General features: G+C 39.3%; 1 protein-coding gene across 1 annotated transcript in view; it reads left to right on the forward strand.

Moving 5' to 3' along the window:
• The first annotated feature begins 701 nt into the window (after positions 1-701).
• The window catches only part of KATNAL2 (katanin catalytic subunit A1 like 2), a 116,530-nt gene continuing 100,992 nt past the window's right edge, over positions 702-16,239 (forward strand). The window contains 1 exon segment of the mRNA XM_005908075.3: positions 702-845. Coding sequence (XP_005908137.2) covers positions 795-845 — 51 coding nt within the window. The 5' untranslated portion in view covers positions 702-794.

Below are 16,239 nucleotides of genomic sequence, written 5' to 3' on the forward strand. Positions count from 1 at the left end.
ACTTGCTCCTTGGGAGAAAATCTATGACCAACCTAGACAGCATATTAAAAAGCAGAGACATCACTTTACCAACAAAGGTCCGTCTAGTCAAAGCTATTTTTCCAGTAGTCATGTATGGATGTGTGAGTTGGACCATAAAGAAAGCTGAGCGCCAAAGAATTGATGCTTTTGAACTGTGGTGTTGAGAAGACTCTTGAGAGTCCCTTGGACTGCAAGGAGATCCAACCAGTCCATCTTAAAGGAAATCAGTCCTGAATATTCATTACAAGGACTGATGCTGAAGCTGAAGCTCCAATACTTTGGCCACCAGATGCGAAGAAACGACTCATTTGAAAAGACCCTGAAGCTGGCAGAGATTGAAGGCAGAAGAAGGGGACGAGAGAGGATGAGATGGCTGGATGGCATCACCGACTCAACGGATATGAGTTTGAATAAATTCCGGGAGTTGGTGAAGACAGGGAAGCCTGGCGAGCTTCAGTCCACCGGGTCGCAAAGAGTCGGACACTACCGAGCATCTGAAATGAACTGAACTGCCAATCATCCCCTTTGTGTCTCTCGATTGGCCAGTGTGGTGCAAAAGCTCCGGATTAACAGGAATATTTTAACGTTGATTGGCATGCGGAAAGAATCCATCTTTGTCCAGTGATTGGCCGGCATGTCTAAACTCTGGCCAATCCTGAAGGGGGCGGGCTGGTTAAGCGTCAGATTTCCCTGACCTGCCTTGGTGGCTGTACTGGTCGGCCTAATAACTGGCTCCTTTTCTTCCTACTCTCGGTTCCTAACGCAGCGTCCTGATGGAGCTATCTTACCAGACCCTCAGGTTCACCCATCAGGCTCGGGAAGCGGTAAGGAAAGCATATACTATCAGAAACTCCTCTACTCTTGCTGCGGGCCGATTCCTGTGTCCAGTTGCTATGGCGACAGAGTCCGCTGCTCTTGTGGCGCAAGCGCAAAGTCTGGGGACTAGGGTTGAAGCGGGGTTGCGGAAAGAAAGTCGAATTTGGGCTCGACTACTGTTTGATGAAAGAGACGGCAGAGTTTGTGACTGAGGAGATGAGGTGTTGAGGGGAAGGCATTATTATCAGGCAGGCTGAGTCTTGATGAGTGAGCGGATTTAGAGTATGGTCAAAATGAAATTGTTGAAACGCAGGATAACACTGACTTGGGAGTTGGAATACGGGGTTCTGGTCCTGATTCACTACTACCAAGGTTGAGACTTTAGGAATTTAATTCCTCTTTTAGGCTTCCGTTCCCGCAGTAGAAAGTAAGGTAATTGGACTATAATCCTTTCACACAAAGATTACATGAATTTTACAATACATAGTGTTACCTATTATCTGTGTCCTTAGCTAACTGGCTCAACAATATTTTCCACAACAAAAAACGTAAATTGAAGCTGTATTATATGCCAGGCATCGAGGATATAACAATACTTCAAGGGGAAAATGATTACAAACATTTTTTTTTTAGTTGAAAAATACTGATATTTAAGCTCCACCTCCAGAGATTCTGATTTACTGGTTTTGGTGTATCCTGTTCATTGATAGTTTTTAAAACCTCAGTTGTGATCTCAATCTCGATTGCAATGTGTAGCCAAGATTATGAACCACCACTCTACTGTTTCCCACCTTTAAAAAGAAGCTAATAATACACAATGAAAGGTAACCCTTTGGCCTTACACTCCCTCTACCTAGCAGTGTCTCTCCAACTTCTGCAGTTTCTTTCCAACTCATGGAAAGGATTGGCTACACTAGCTATTGCCACTTTGTCGCCTCTGGGTTGTGCTTAAGCCCTTCCAACCTGAGCCTGAACCACCGGCATCAAAACATTTGGGGATGGCTCTTAATAAAGCAGATTTCTGCACCTCCCTGAGAATTACAGAATCAGGAGCTCTCTGGGATGAGGATATTGAAACGTGCATCTTAAATTCAGACTCCAGGTTGGAAAACCACTGCCCTAGATAGTCTCACACATCTTCATGACTTCCAGTGCCATCTGTATGCCAGCAGCTCCCTTAAACTGACTTTAGACTGGACTTCTTTGCTGAGCCATGTGATATCCTAGAATATGGAACACAGAAAGGATGATAAATCAATTGACTACTTGACAAATCCAGTGGAGAATCAAGTATCTGAATGTTAACTTGTTCAACTGCTAACTCTTAACCTTCCCCTCTAAAACTTGTAGCTTTTCCAGTCTTCCTCTATCTGGGAATGTGAAACCACCATCCACCCAGTGGCTCAAATCAGAATTCTGAGAGTCATCCTTAGCTCCTTCTTCCTGCTAATTCCTGCTTAAGGAAGGCATCAGCAAATCTTACAGGTTCTATTTATATAATGAGTCTTTAATAATAAATATTTCTACAGCCTTTATCTGGGTACAAGCCACCATAATCTATCACTTGAACCATTTCAATAGCCTCTTAACCATTCCCCCTGTTGGTTTTACCTCCTTTCAGTCAATTTTTCCTCCAACGATCAGAGTGATCTTAAAATTGTGTCACTCCTTGGCTAGGATCCTTTTAATGGCTTTCCATTATACTCAGGATAAAAGTACCACCTTGACATGATGTACAGAGCATGGTAATGTTGTGGCCCAACTTCCTCTTTGCCTCCCACTGCTCTAGGAACATTCTCTCAAATCTGACATGTTTCTGAACTCTATATAGTTTGTGCCATGTAGGTTATTATTTAATTGTGATTAATTTATGGTATTACCTGTTTCCTGCATGTGATATTGCCTCTCAGACAGAATTCACGTGACTTGAAGACAGAGGCCCAATCTTGTTTTTTTGTTGTGTTCCCAAGATGGCACTGCTGCTGCTGCTAAGTCGCTTCAGTCATGTCCGACTCTGTGCGGCTCCATAGACGGCAGCCCACCAGGCTCCGCTGTCCTGGGATTCTCCAGGCAAGAACACTGGAGTGGGTTGCCATTTCCTTCTCCAGTGCATTAAAGTGAAAAGTGAAAGTGAAGTCGCTCAGTCATGTCCGACTCTTAGCGACCCCATGGACTGCAGCCTACCAGGCTCCTCCGTCCATGGGATTTTCCAGGCAAGAGTACTGGAGTGGGTTGCCATTGCAAGATGGCACTAGGGAGAGCCATATTTAGGTATGCTTATTGATGTCGTAAACTCCTGGGGTCTAAATGCAAGGAATTTTACTAATTATGGGCCTGTGGAGGGGATAGATTGAGGTGGGGAAGATAATCAGTGAATCTGATGTATGTCCATAGGAACTTGATCATCTATGTTATCTACTGTATTGGATTTCAAGAATACTTCCTCTTTATTTGGGTGATTTTTATTGTTTCAAATTTAAATATATATGTTCTCATATATATATATTTCAATTGCATTTTTGTTTTAAATAATGTAATGTCAGCACTCAGTTTTAAAAGATTTAATAGTTCTACAGAACTTAAGAAAGTTTCCTGCTCCCTTTCACACCCTCAAGTATTGCTCCCCAGAAGCAACTACTTTTGCCCTTCTTCAAAATAACAAGTTAAAATTTCTGATGCAAATTCTACTTACTTTGATGGAAAGTGAGCATTTGGCTTTTTTTTATCCTACCTCTTTCCTTCCCCATCCTCTCTCTTTCTCTCTGGCCCATACTTCCCTTCCTCCATTCTGCCAAGATCATTTTATCACAATTTTTGATTAAATACAAATTCAGTATAATTGTGTATATTAATCCGACCATGAAACCATTATTCACAGCTGAGCCATATGGTAAACTGTGGTTGTATTTTATTTTTTATTTAACTGTGGGATAGGACTCAGTCGTAGCTTCAGTTCAGTCTCTCAGTCGTGTCCGACTCTTTGCAACCCCATGAATCCCAGCACGCCAGGCTTCCCTGTCCATCACCAGCTCCCGGAGTTCACCCAGACTCACGTCCATCGAATCAGTGATGCCATCCAGCCATCTCATCCTCTGTCGTCCCCTTCTCTTCCTGTCCCCAATCCCTCCCAGCATCAGAGTCTTTTCCAACGAGTCAACTCTTCGCATGAGGCGGCCAAAGTCTGGAGTTTCAGCTTTAGCATCATTCCTTCCAAAGAAATCCCAGGGCTGATCCCCTTCAGAATGGACTGGTTGGATCTCCTTGCAGTCCAAGGGACTCTCAAGAGTCTTCTCCAACACCACAGTTCAAAAGCATCAATTCTTCAGCACTCAGCCTTCTTCACAGTCCAACTCTCACATCCATACATGACCACAGGAAAAACCATAGCCTTGACTAGACGGACCTTTGTTGGCAAAGTAATGTCTCTGCTTTTGAATATGCTATCTAGGTTGGTCATAACTTTCCTTCCAAGGAGTAAGCGTCTTTTAATTTCATGGCTGCAGTCACCATCTGCAGTGATTTTGGAGCCCAGAAAAATAAAGTCTGACTAAACTCTGCCTTATTCTTAGGTTTACTTTTCTGTATATTTGATACTACTTTCTTCCTAAATTTTCTGAAGAAACTGTAAACCTCCTCTCCATGTGGTGAAGCTCACCAAGAAAATTTTCAGGTTTTTTTCTTTTCCTTCTTTCCTTTTGTTTAGAAGAGTGACTTAAACAATTTATTTATTCATTTTTGGTTGTGCTGGGTCTTGGTTGCTGTGTGGGCTTTCTCTAAGTTGCAGAGAACGGGGGCTACTCTCTAGCTGCAATATGCAGCCTTCTCATTGTGATGGCTCCTCTTGATGTAGAGCACAGGCTCAGGGCACTAGGGCTTCAGTAGTTGCTGCTCCCTGGTCACTAGGTGCGGCCCAATGCGTTGTTGCCCTGAGACGTGTGGGATTGTCCCCCGACCAGAGATGAGACCCATGTCCTCTGCATTGGCAGGCAGATTCTCAACCGCTGGGCCACCAGGGAAGTTCCTTTTTCCTCCTCCTTGCCTTATATCCCTGTTTTAGCAAAATACACCAACCAGTGGCTGCCAGAGAAAGGGCACATGGGAGGCAAAGTTTTTGAAGTACGTATGCACATACATCCAGACAAAGCAGCAGTGTATGAAGTGGCTTTCCAGGTGAAGAACCTGCCTGCCAGTGCAGGAGATGACTGAAGCGACTTGGCGTGCATGCACACTATGCGTGCAACTCTGTCCTTCTCTCACCTTGTTGATGGTGTGGCTGAGACTGATACTCTAGGTTGGAATTGATTTCATGTCATTTGAGGAGGCATTTCTCCATTATTTTTTAGCTTCCAGTGGGGTAGCAACAAGTGTGATGTTATTCATTCTCTGAATCCTTTTAGAATCTTCTCCTTACCATCTCTAGTTTCTGAATTTTCATGAAGATATCACTTGTTGAGAATTCTTTTTCATTCCCAGTGCTGGTATGAAGTTATGGGCCATTTAGATCAGGGAATTCATGCCCTCAATTCTGGAAAATATTCTTGTATTATTTCTTTAGATAATTTCTCTCTCTCTCTTTTTCCCTCTTGCTCTTCCTTTCTTTCTCTCTTGTCCTTCTTCCCTCCCTCCCTTCCTTTCGTTTTCCTGTTTTCCTTTCCTGGAAGTCCTATTCATTGAATGTTTGACTTCCATATGGAATCTGTAACATGCTGGTTTCTGTTTTATTTTACAATGCTTACTCTTGTTTTTTCTTATCAAGAGACCTCGTCAACTTTTTATCTGATTTGGTTGAGTTTTAAATTTCTGCTTTCGTATTTTTATTTCCAGATACTTTCTTATTGTCTCAGTGTTCTGTTTTCATGGCTCCTTTTAACTGTGAAGGTTTCCTCTCCCTCCCTGCCCCACCCCCTTCCCTTTTTGTCTTTTGCTCCTAGTATTTTGTCTGTTTCTGTTGCAGGAAGACGGACCCCTTCCAGGGCCCAAAACTGGGCTCTTGTCTAACACTAGGAAATGAATTGTCCGAGGAGACACGTGTGCTGACAAAGCAAGAGATTTTATTGGGAAAGGGCACCCGGGTGGAGAGCAGTAGGGTAAGGGAACCCAGGAGAAGTGCTCTGCTGCGTGGCTTGCAGTCTCACAGTTTTATGGTGATGGGATTAGTTTCCGGGTGGGCTTTGGCCAATCATTCTAATTCAGAGTCTTTCCTGGTGGCGCACGCATGGTTCAGCCAAGATGGATGCTAGCGAGAGGGATTCTGGGAAGCGGACGGACACACGGTGTCTCCTTTAGACCTTTCCTGAACTCTTCCCGTTGGTGGTGGCTTATTAGTTCCTTATTCCTTATCAGGATCTCCTGTCATAAAACAACTCATGCAAATGGTTACCATGGTGTCTGGCCAGGGTGGGCGGTTTCAATGTGCTTCCCCTAACATTTCCTCTCTAGTTTTTCTTTGCTTTTTTTCCCTGGTGCTCTGTCTTTCATGTAGGTTTTCCTCAGAAATCTAGTGAACCTTGCCTGAGGTAAGACACCTAAAAGCGAATTAGAATCTGTGAGCTTTAGAAGAGGCTCCTCAAATAGGGATGGGTTTTTCTGTTGGATGATCAGGTAGGCAGGAGCTTTTTTATTGGGACATCCACAGAAGCCAGTTTCTGTAGATATTTGCTGAGGTTTTCAGTTTCTCCAAGAAATGCTCTTCGCTTTCCTACAGGGAATGAGGGCAAAACAAGCATGCTTCCTATCCCTGTTGGAGTTAAACAGGGAAAGGCAGTTGTTTGGGGGTGGGGGGTTTCTCTTCACTGTTCAGAGCAAAATTTGTACTTACTCTTTCCTTTTTTAAAAAAATTCCTTTACCATCATTTTAATGTGATTTGGGGAGACAGCAGAGAGAAACACTCTCTAGAACAGTTTTTGTTTTACAGATATGTATTGTCTACTGGGCACAAAGACTCGCACTAGTTGCTTTTGCAGGAGGTGAATTTAAAAAAATCAACTAATATATGATTCGTATCTAAATGATAGGTTTGTTTTGTTATTGTGGGTTTCAAATCAGGCATTTGTCATACTTGTTTGCATGTTAAAATTTACTTTTAAATACGGTTATTTATTTGCATATGATAGGGGTTGGTGGCTGAGCTTAAGAATGGGAGTTAGATACTTTTCAATTCATATACTGGTTTTTACTTAACACTGAGGTGTAAATATACATTTATTCATCAGCTCCTACAATGAACACTTACTTAGTGACTACTATGTATAAAAACATGGTGTTTTGAGATACCCGTGATGTTTTGGGCGTTGAAACTGCCGATTAGCCTTAGGAAACGCCTCTTGGTTTTCATGATACTACAGTCTCCTAGAGTTCTGTTTTCCTTCTTGGCCTCTTTAATGCTCTTATCTTTCTCTGTCCCTTACAGTTTTGTTCTTTAGGATCTAAACTTGCCCCTTCTGGTCAGCCTTTTCCAAAGTTGACAAAGTGCCCCTCCTTGATGCAAAGAGTAGACATCACCATGCCACCTTTATCCCAGTAAATTATAATTGGATTTTTCCTTGTCATGACCTTTTCCTTTCCCGTCCTTTTCCTTCCCCTGACCCCAGTAGACTATAAGCTCCTTGAGGGCAAGAACTCTGGTAAGTTTCTTTTCTGACTGGTAAACTGATAATGTTTCAGAAGGGCTTCTGAGTCTTTAGTGTGCACACTGAACACCTGGGATGTTTTGAACATTCAGGTTGTGATCCAGTAGTTCTGGGTGTGCATCATGACCTCCTTTGTGGTACCGTAATGATCTGTGGGTAGCAAAGATCTGTGAGTGGAGAATTTTCTCCTATTCCATTTTAAATTTAGTGTTTAATTAAAATAAAGCTGTGTCCAATTTGTAAACCTCTGCCACTGTTTTTTTTTTTTTCCCCACTTGAAGGTAAGATCCTGGGGGAAAGGAACTCTGAGGAGCAATTGCTTCATTGTTTTTAATTTGACCACAGAATTTAAACCAAACAAACAGTAATTGGTATCAATGCAGAAGAACAGTTTTTAGAAAGCCATAATTGAGCCACACATTCATGTGCAAAATAATCTGATACAAAATTACTTTTATTTATTCTCACTTGTCATTACAGGTACTTTTCAAAAGTTGTGACTTCGCTTGTGTGAAACTTTTATATTAAAAAAATACCTACTATAAGTGTTAACTAATTAATGAGGTGGCAGATTAGGTTTTTAAATGAGTGTTGTTAAATGCCTTAGCTTTTATTAATCACATGGTCCCCTAAAAAAAAAAAAACTAGGGTAATTGAAAATTTAATTACATCAATGTTTTTCTTCAGAGAACTAAGGCTTATTAAACTTTAAATGTTCAAACATTTAAGCATCTATTGAAATACCAATAGCTATAAACAATGCGCAGTTCTAAATACTAATTAAATGAGCTCTAAATCACCATAAGCTAAGCTGAATTTTAAGTAACTCATGTTTTAAGTGCTCTGCTCTGCTCTTACTTACTTAAGGAAGATTAACTACTTCACTGCTGACCACCGGTGTAGCCTTGTGGGGATCTTTAAAAATGCTGTACATTTGGTGTTTTGTGTTAACATCCTTTCTTTCTTTTGTAAAAAAAAAAAACTACATTAATTTTAATAGATTTTATTTTTAAGTACAAAAAGTATATATCTCTCCATTCAGATCAGTCTTGTGTACATTTAAAAAAATTTATACAGCTTCCTGCTTTCAAATGTGATACAGCAAATAGTACCAGCAGTTTTGCAGAGATGAGACAGGGAGCTGAATTTGGGAAGACTTCGGTGGTTAGAATGGGGATGGAAGAGGACCAGAGAGGAGGCAGCTTGGCAAACAAATTGCTCCATGCTTCTGAGTTTGGGGCTGAATACTAAGCTGTGCATACACAGAGTGGAAATGTTTGAAGCTGGGGTAAAGCCAATTATCAGGGAACTGTAAGAGGAACAGCTACCCGTGCTCGTGTAACACTGAGATGTTTGAAGTCCAACCAACCTGAGTGGAGACCTCTTGTGGAACAGCAGAGCATTTACTGGAGATTCTAGGAAGGCAGTGCGTGAGGGAAGATTCCCCTGGAGGAGGGCATGGCAACCCACTTCAGTATTCTTGCCTGGAGATTCCCATAGACAGAGGAGCCTGGTGGGCTACAGTCCATGGGGTCGCAGAGTCAGACACAACTGAAGAGACTTGGCACAAAACTAGTCTTAGAATAAACATGACTTTACATAACCTCTTTTCTAACAAAGCTTAATAGGATCAGAATTACCTGCAAATAACTGAAAGATCTGCTTCTCCCAAACCCTCAACATACTTAAAAGAAGGTAATATAATCTAGAGATTTGCAGGACTGGCATCCAAGGAAAAAACTGCTAGCGGTCATAAAAAACAGGAAAATGTGCCAAAACGACAAAAATCCGTCAACAGAAGACTCAGCAATACAACAAAAGACAGAATTGGATGGGGGGTCTTTAAAAACAGTTGTTATAAATACGTTTAAACATTTACGGAAAACATGATTATAAAAAGGAGAAAAACAAGATATAAGAAAATAGGCAAAATTGTTTCTGGGTCCTCAAGTCTGTTCCATTGGTCTTTTTGTCTATTTCCTATGCCAATGCCACACTGTCTTAGAAATATAGTTGTATCCATTCTTTTATTTTTATTTTTTTCATTTTTTAAGTTATATCCATTCTTTATGGGCTTCCCCAGGTGGCTCAGTGGTAAAGAATCCTCCTGCCAATGCAGGAAACGCAGGATTGATCCCTGGGTTGGAAAGATCCCCTGGAGAAGGAGATGGCAACCCACTCCAATATTCTTGCCTAGGAAATCGCCAGAGGAGCCTGGCAGCCTACAGTCCGTGGGGCCGCAAAAGAGTCAGACACTTGTTTAGTGACGAAACGCCAATCCATTCTTGATATCCTCTAGAGCAAAGACTTCTCACTTGTTCTTTTTTGTCAAATGGTCACACTATTATTGACATGTGTTTACATATTTTAGAATCAACTTGTCAAATTCCACAAAGGTTGCTAAATTTTGATTGAGATGGCATTGAGTTGGAAGAATAAATTTGAGAAGAATTGATGATTTAAAAATAATGAGAATTACAAAGAATTCTCCAATTGAAGAGTATGGTTTCTCTTTTTATTCTGGCTTCCTTAATTTTTTTCAGTAGCAGTTTAGAGTTTTCTGCATAGAAAACTTGCCCATTTTTGTTAGAAATACTTGTAGTTCTTGATACCACTCTAAACGGTTTTCATATCATTGTAAATGGTTTCTTGGTTTTTAAATTTTAATTTTATATTTATTACTAATATGTAGAAATGCAATTGATTTTGTATGTTGATCTTATTTTAGCAATATAAAATAGTGTGCTTAGAGTTCTTTTTTTAAATCAAAGAAGTGTGTTGATTTTTACCAAATACTTTTCTACATTTGTTAAAGTGATTATAATATTTCCCTTTATTTTATAATGTGGTGCATTAACTATGTTGTTTGATTCTCTAATATTAAACAGTCTTATCTTATTCCTGGGATATGCTGAAGTTTGATGTTACATAATGGTGATTCAGTTTGCTAATATTTTGCTTAGACTTTTTCCATCTATATTAATGAGTGAGACTGGCCTATTGTTTTCCTCTTTTGAGTGTCTTTGTCAGGTTTTAGTATGAAAGATATGTTGTCCTCATAAAAATTAAGAAATATTCCCTCTTATTCATTCAGTAGTAAAAATTATGAAGATTGCCATTGTGTTTTTCATTGAATGGTAGAATTTGCCTTGAAAGAAATCTGAGAATGGATTTCCCGTAGAAAGTGTTTTGCTTTGTTTTTTGTTTGTTTATTGCGTGGTTTTTAACAAATTCAGGTTATTTTCATCAAAACTCTTGGTACTTTAAAATTTCTTTTTGCTGTTGATTTGGTATGTTATGTTTTTTTAGAATTCATTTATCTCATCTAAATTTTCAAATTTATTGGCATAATTGTTCATAATATCCTTTTTTTTTTCATAATATCCTTTCTTAAAAAATTAAATATATATGGAATCTGTAACCATCTTCCCTTTTTATTCTTACATTGGTTTTTTTGTGCCTTCTCTTATTTTTCTTCATTAGTCTTACCAAAGGTTTAATCAATTTTGTCAGTCTTTTCAAAGAACCAAGTTTTGTTGATCCTGTCTATGGTCTGTTTGATTTCTGTTTCTCTACTTTTGCGGTCTTAAAATTATTATTTCTTTGCAAATCAAAACAACAATGAGCTATCACCTCATACCAGCCAGAAGGCTAGCATCAAAAGATCTACAAACAACAAACACTGGAGAAGGTACGGAGAGAAGGGAACCCTTCTAGTCTGTTGGTGGGAATATAAATTGGTACAGTCACTATGAAGAACAGTATGCTGCTGCTGCTAAGTTGCTTCAGTTGTGTCCGACTCTGTGCGACCCCAGAGATGGCAGCCTACCAGGCTCCCCCGTCCCTGGGATTCTTCAGGCAAGAACACTGGAGTGGGTTGCCATTTCCTTCTCCAGTGCATGAAAGTGAAAGGTGAAAGTGAAGTCGATCAGTCGTGTCCGACTCTTAGCGACCCCATGGACTGCAGCCTCCAGGCTCCTCCATCCATGGGATTTTCCAGGCAAGAGTACTGGAGTGGGGTGCCATTGCCTTCTCCTATGGAGGTTCTTAAAAAACTAAAAACAGAGCTACCATATGACCCTACAATCCCACTCCTGGGCATATATCTATCCAGAGAAAAACATAATCTGAAAGGATACATACACCCCAGTGTTCATTGTAGCACTGTTTATAATAACCAAGATAGGTAAGCAGTCTAAATGTCCATTGACAGAGGAATGGATAAAGAAGATGTGTTACATATATACAATGGACTATTACTCAGCCATTAAAAAGGATGAAATAATGCCATTTGTAGTAACATGGATGGACCTAAAGAGTGTCATACTGAATGAAGTAAGTCAGACAGAGAAGAAGTGAAGTGAAGTCGCTCAGTCGTGTCCGACTCTTTGTGACCCCATGGACTGTAGCCTACCAGGCTCCTCTGTCCACGGGATTTTCCAGGCAACAGTACTGGAGTGGATTGCCATTTCCTTCCCCAGGGGATCTTCCCGACCCAGGGATCGAAGCCAGGTCTCCCACATTGTAGACAGATGCTTAACTGTCTGAGCCACCAGGGAAGTCAAGTCACACAGAGAAGGAGAAATATCATATGACATCCCTTATATGTGAAATCTAAAAAGAAATGATACAAATGAACTTACAAAACAGAAAGACATTCACAGGTTTAGAAAACAAACTTAGGTTGCTGGGGATGGGAGGGATAGTTAGGGAGTTTGGGATGGACATGTACACACTGCTGTATTTAAAACAGATAACCAACAAAGACCTACCGTATAGCACATGGAAGTCCGGTCAATGTTATGTGGCAATCTGGATGGGAGGGGGATTGAGGTGGGAAGTGGATACATGTATATGTATGACTGAGTCCCTTCGCTATTTACCTGAAACTATCATAACATTGTTAATCAGGTATACCCTAGTACAAAATAAAAAATTCAAAAGAATAAAAAAAGTGTAAAAAATGGTTATTTTCTATACTTTCCTTGGCTTTATTATTTTTATAATTTATTAATATATTTGCTTAATTTTAATATTTATCTTTTTCTTTTAACAGATGCATTTAAAGATTTAAATTTTCCTTTAATCACTGCTTTGCCTGCTTCCATATGTTTTAATATGTAGCATTTTAATTTTTCTTTTTTATTCCCTTGTGGCTCAGCTGGAAAAGAATCCACCTGCAATGCAGGAGACCTGGGTTCCATCCCTGTGTTGGGAAGATACCCTGGAGGAGAGAAAGGCTACCCACTCCAGTATTCTGGCCTGGAGAATTCCATGGACTGTATAGTCCATGGGGGCGCAAAGAGTTGGACTCAACTGAACGACTTTTGCTTTTTTCATTCAGTTCCAAATATTTTCTTATATCTATTATGATTTTTCCCTGACTCATAAGTATTTAGAAGTATATTATTTACATATGGGAGGTCTGCTGATACCTTTTGGACATTGTTTTCTAGTTTAATTGTGCTGTATTTACTAGCAACATTCTACAGGATTTCAGTCCTCTGACATTTGTCGAGAATTGTTTTATGGCTCAACGTATGGTTAAGTTTCTTAATTGTGTTGTTCAAATCTTTTATATGTTACAGATTTTTTTTTCTTTTTGTTCGAAGGCATATAAGTATCTCTCACTGTAATTGTATTTTTTGCCTATTTCTCCTTTTGATTTTGTCAATTTTGCTTTATCTGATGTTATGTTATTTTGTGGGATGAATGGTATCCCCTTCTCCCAAAATGTTATATGTTTAGGTACCTAAACATATAGAATTGTTATCTTCAGTTAATTTGTGTGTTTGATGTGAGATAGGGGTTAAGTTTATTTTTTTTTCCTATTTGGTTATCCAATTGCTCCAGCATCTTTTAAAAAATTTTTGAATTACTGTGGCAACTTCGTAAAAAATCACATGACCATATATTTGTGGGTTTATTTTTGAACTCTCTGTTCCTTTTGATTGATAGATTTATCTATCTCCAGGTCAGTATCAAACTATCTTAATTATTGTGGCTTAATACTAAGCCTTAAAAACTGGTAGTATAAATTCTCTGACCTAGCTATTTTTCAATGCCATCTTGGTTCTAAATTTCCACATAAATGTCAGAATCAGATTTTCAATTTATATAAACAAGTTCACTGAGCTTTTGATAAGATTGCATTCAATCTATACATCAGTTTTAAGGAGAACATCTTTAAAAATTCATTTTCTCAATTCTTAAACGTTATAACTTTTTAAATATCTCTTAGCCCTATTTTGTCATTTTCAGCATAGAGGTTGCATTATTTTGCTAGGGCTGCCATAACAAAATATCACAGACTGCGTGTCTTAAACAGCAAAAATTTATTTTCTCACAGTTCTGGAGGCTAGATGTCCAAGAAAAAGGTGTTGGCAGGTTTGATTTATCCTGAGGCCTTTCTCCTTGGCTTGCAAGTGGCCACCTTTTTGCTGTGTCTTCAACATGGTATTTCCTATATTAGAGAACCATCTCCGGCATCACTTCACATGTCCAAATTTCCTCTTCTTCCAAGGACACCAGTCAGATTGGATTAGGGCCCACCCTAATGGCCTCATTTTAATTTATTAATCTCCTAAAGGCTCTGTCTTTAAATACAGTCACATTCTGAGTTATTCACGGTTAGGGCTTCAGTATATGAATTTGGGGAGAAGGGAATACCATTCATCCCACAAAAGAAATCTGCAACATCTTTTGTTAAATTTGTTCCTACTTGATTTTTATAGACTATTGTAAATTATATTGATTGAAATAGTTTTCCTCAAGTCTGTGTCTGATACTTCTAATATCTTGAGTTCCATGTGGATCTGTTTCAATTTTCTGTTATTCCTAATATTTTTCATTTATGCTGTTCTTCTCTTAGACTGCATGGTAGTGTAGTTGATTTGTTTTTAGAAATAATTTGTGATGAAGGATGATGATATCTTCCTATAAAGGTAATTTAGGCTTGTTTCTGTCTTGTGCCTGGTGGGAGGAGCTAGCAATCAGGAATGTCTCAATCCAAATTTAGGGACTGAGATTTTTCTGGGGTTTCCCTAGTAGCTCAGCTACTAAAGAATCCACCTGCAATGTAGGAGACTCCCATTTTATTCCTGATCCGCTGGAGAAGGGATAGGCTACCCACTCCAGTATTCTTGGGCTTCCTCAGTGGCTCAGCTGGTATAGAATCTGCCTACCATGTGGGAGACCTGGGTTCAATCCCTGGATTGTGAAGATTCCCTGGAGAAGGGAACAGCTACCCGCTCTAGTATTCTGGCCTGGAGAATTTTAGGGACTGACATTTAGGGACTCAATCCAAATTTAGGGACTGAGATATTTCTGGGCCATACAGAACATGGGCACCTTACCTTATCTTTTGTCCTCATTCCTAGAATGGAATAAGGACTGAATATTCATTGATTTTGCCAGGGTCCCCTATCTTCATGGGTCTTGGTTTAGAACTTTTGCACCTTAGCACTTTGAGGTTGTCAAATATACTACTCAGCTTCTTAGCCTTTTAGAGGCAGGCAGATGTTCTAGAGAAAAGTGGATTCACATGCCACGGTCATGTCTTTGTATTAAATACACACACACACAGAGTTGTGTCTGTGGAATAAAATCCTATCAGTGAAATTGCTATATCAGTTTGTATATGTGTATATTTGACATGTGTGCATCTGAAGAATGCAATTCTGTGGAAATAAATAAAAACCACCCATATTGAGGAAGCAGGCTATTTACTGAGTGCTTGCTGTAGTAAGAAAGTCAAATGTCATCACTTGCATTTGGCAGGCAGGGGAGTGGGAAAGCTTTATAGTGAAAAAAAGTGGGAAGATTTTAACATTTTCTGATTGGAGGCTGTTGACCTGGGAAATCTGGAGTTGGGCTACCTGGAAGTGGGGCATCTTATGTGATTGATTTGGAGGTCATATTTGGCTTTCTTGGTTGGTCCTGACTTGGAGGCTAAGAGCAAAAATAGGGAGGCTGGCAGTTGTTGAGCAAATCTTGACCATTCTGGGCCAGTTGCTATGGAGGTTGTGATTTAGTTTCTTGGACAGATTGCTATAGGGTCTGGGATTTGGTTTTCTGAGATGGTTGCTTACAGAGGTTGTGGTTTGGCTTCCTGAGCTTATGTGGGTCTGGCCATTATCCATTTATATATTCAGTTTCTCATCTTAAAAGTGATACTGTAGTACCAAAGGATGTATATAAATTTGCCTTTCAACTTCAGTAGAAGTTGTATCAACTTATCATCTTACTAGTAATGTATGATCAGCTGCTCCAACATAGCAGGCTATTAATTTTTTGAATTTTACTCAACTGATATGTGGAAATTTGTATTATGTTTCAAATTTGCATTTTTGTAAGATTGAGCATCTCGTCATATAGAGTCGTTTGTGTTTCTTTTTGTGTGAACCATCTTTTCCTATGCTTGTCCATTTTTATAGTAAATTATTGATGTTTTTTCTTTGCTTTGTGGGCACTTATTATATATAAAGGAAATTGGTCTTTTGAATGTTAACTGAGTTGTAAATATCTTTCCCAGTTATTGTTTCTTGACCTTTTTTTATATATTTAGAATTTTTTATGTGGTCAAACCTATCAGCCTTTTTAATTAATGGCTTCTGGGTTTGTGTTCAAAAAGGCCTCATCTACTCTGAGATTAAAAAAAAAAATCCCATGTTTGCGTATTTTTATTTATATAAATACAACCTGAAGATAACATTTGTTAATTAAGACTATGTCTTACTGTTTACAAAGGTTAGTTAAGAACAAAGGTATAAT

Source organism: Bos mutus, chromosome 24 (genome assembly GCF_027580195.1).
Source record: "Bos mutus isolate GX-2022 chromosome 24, NWIPB_WYAK_1.1, whole genome shotgun sequence".
In the NCBI taxonomy this organism is placed as follows: domain Eukaryota; kingdom Metazoa; phylum Chordata; class Mammalia; order Artiodactyla; family Bovidae; genus Bos; species Bos mutus.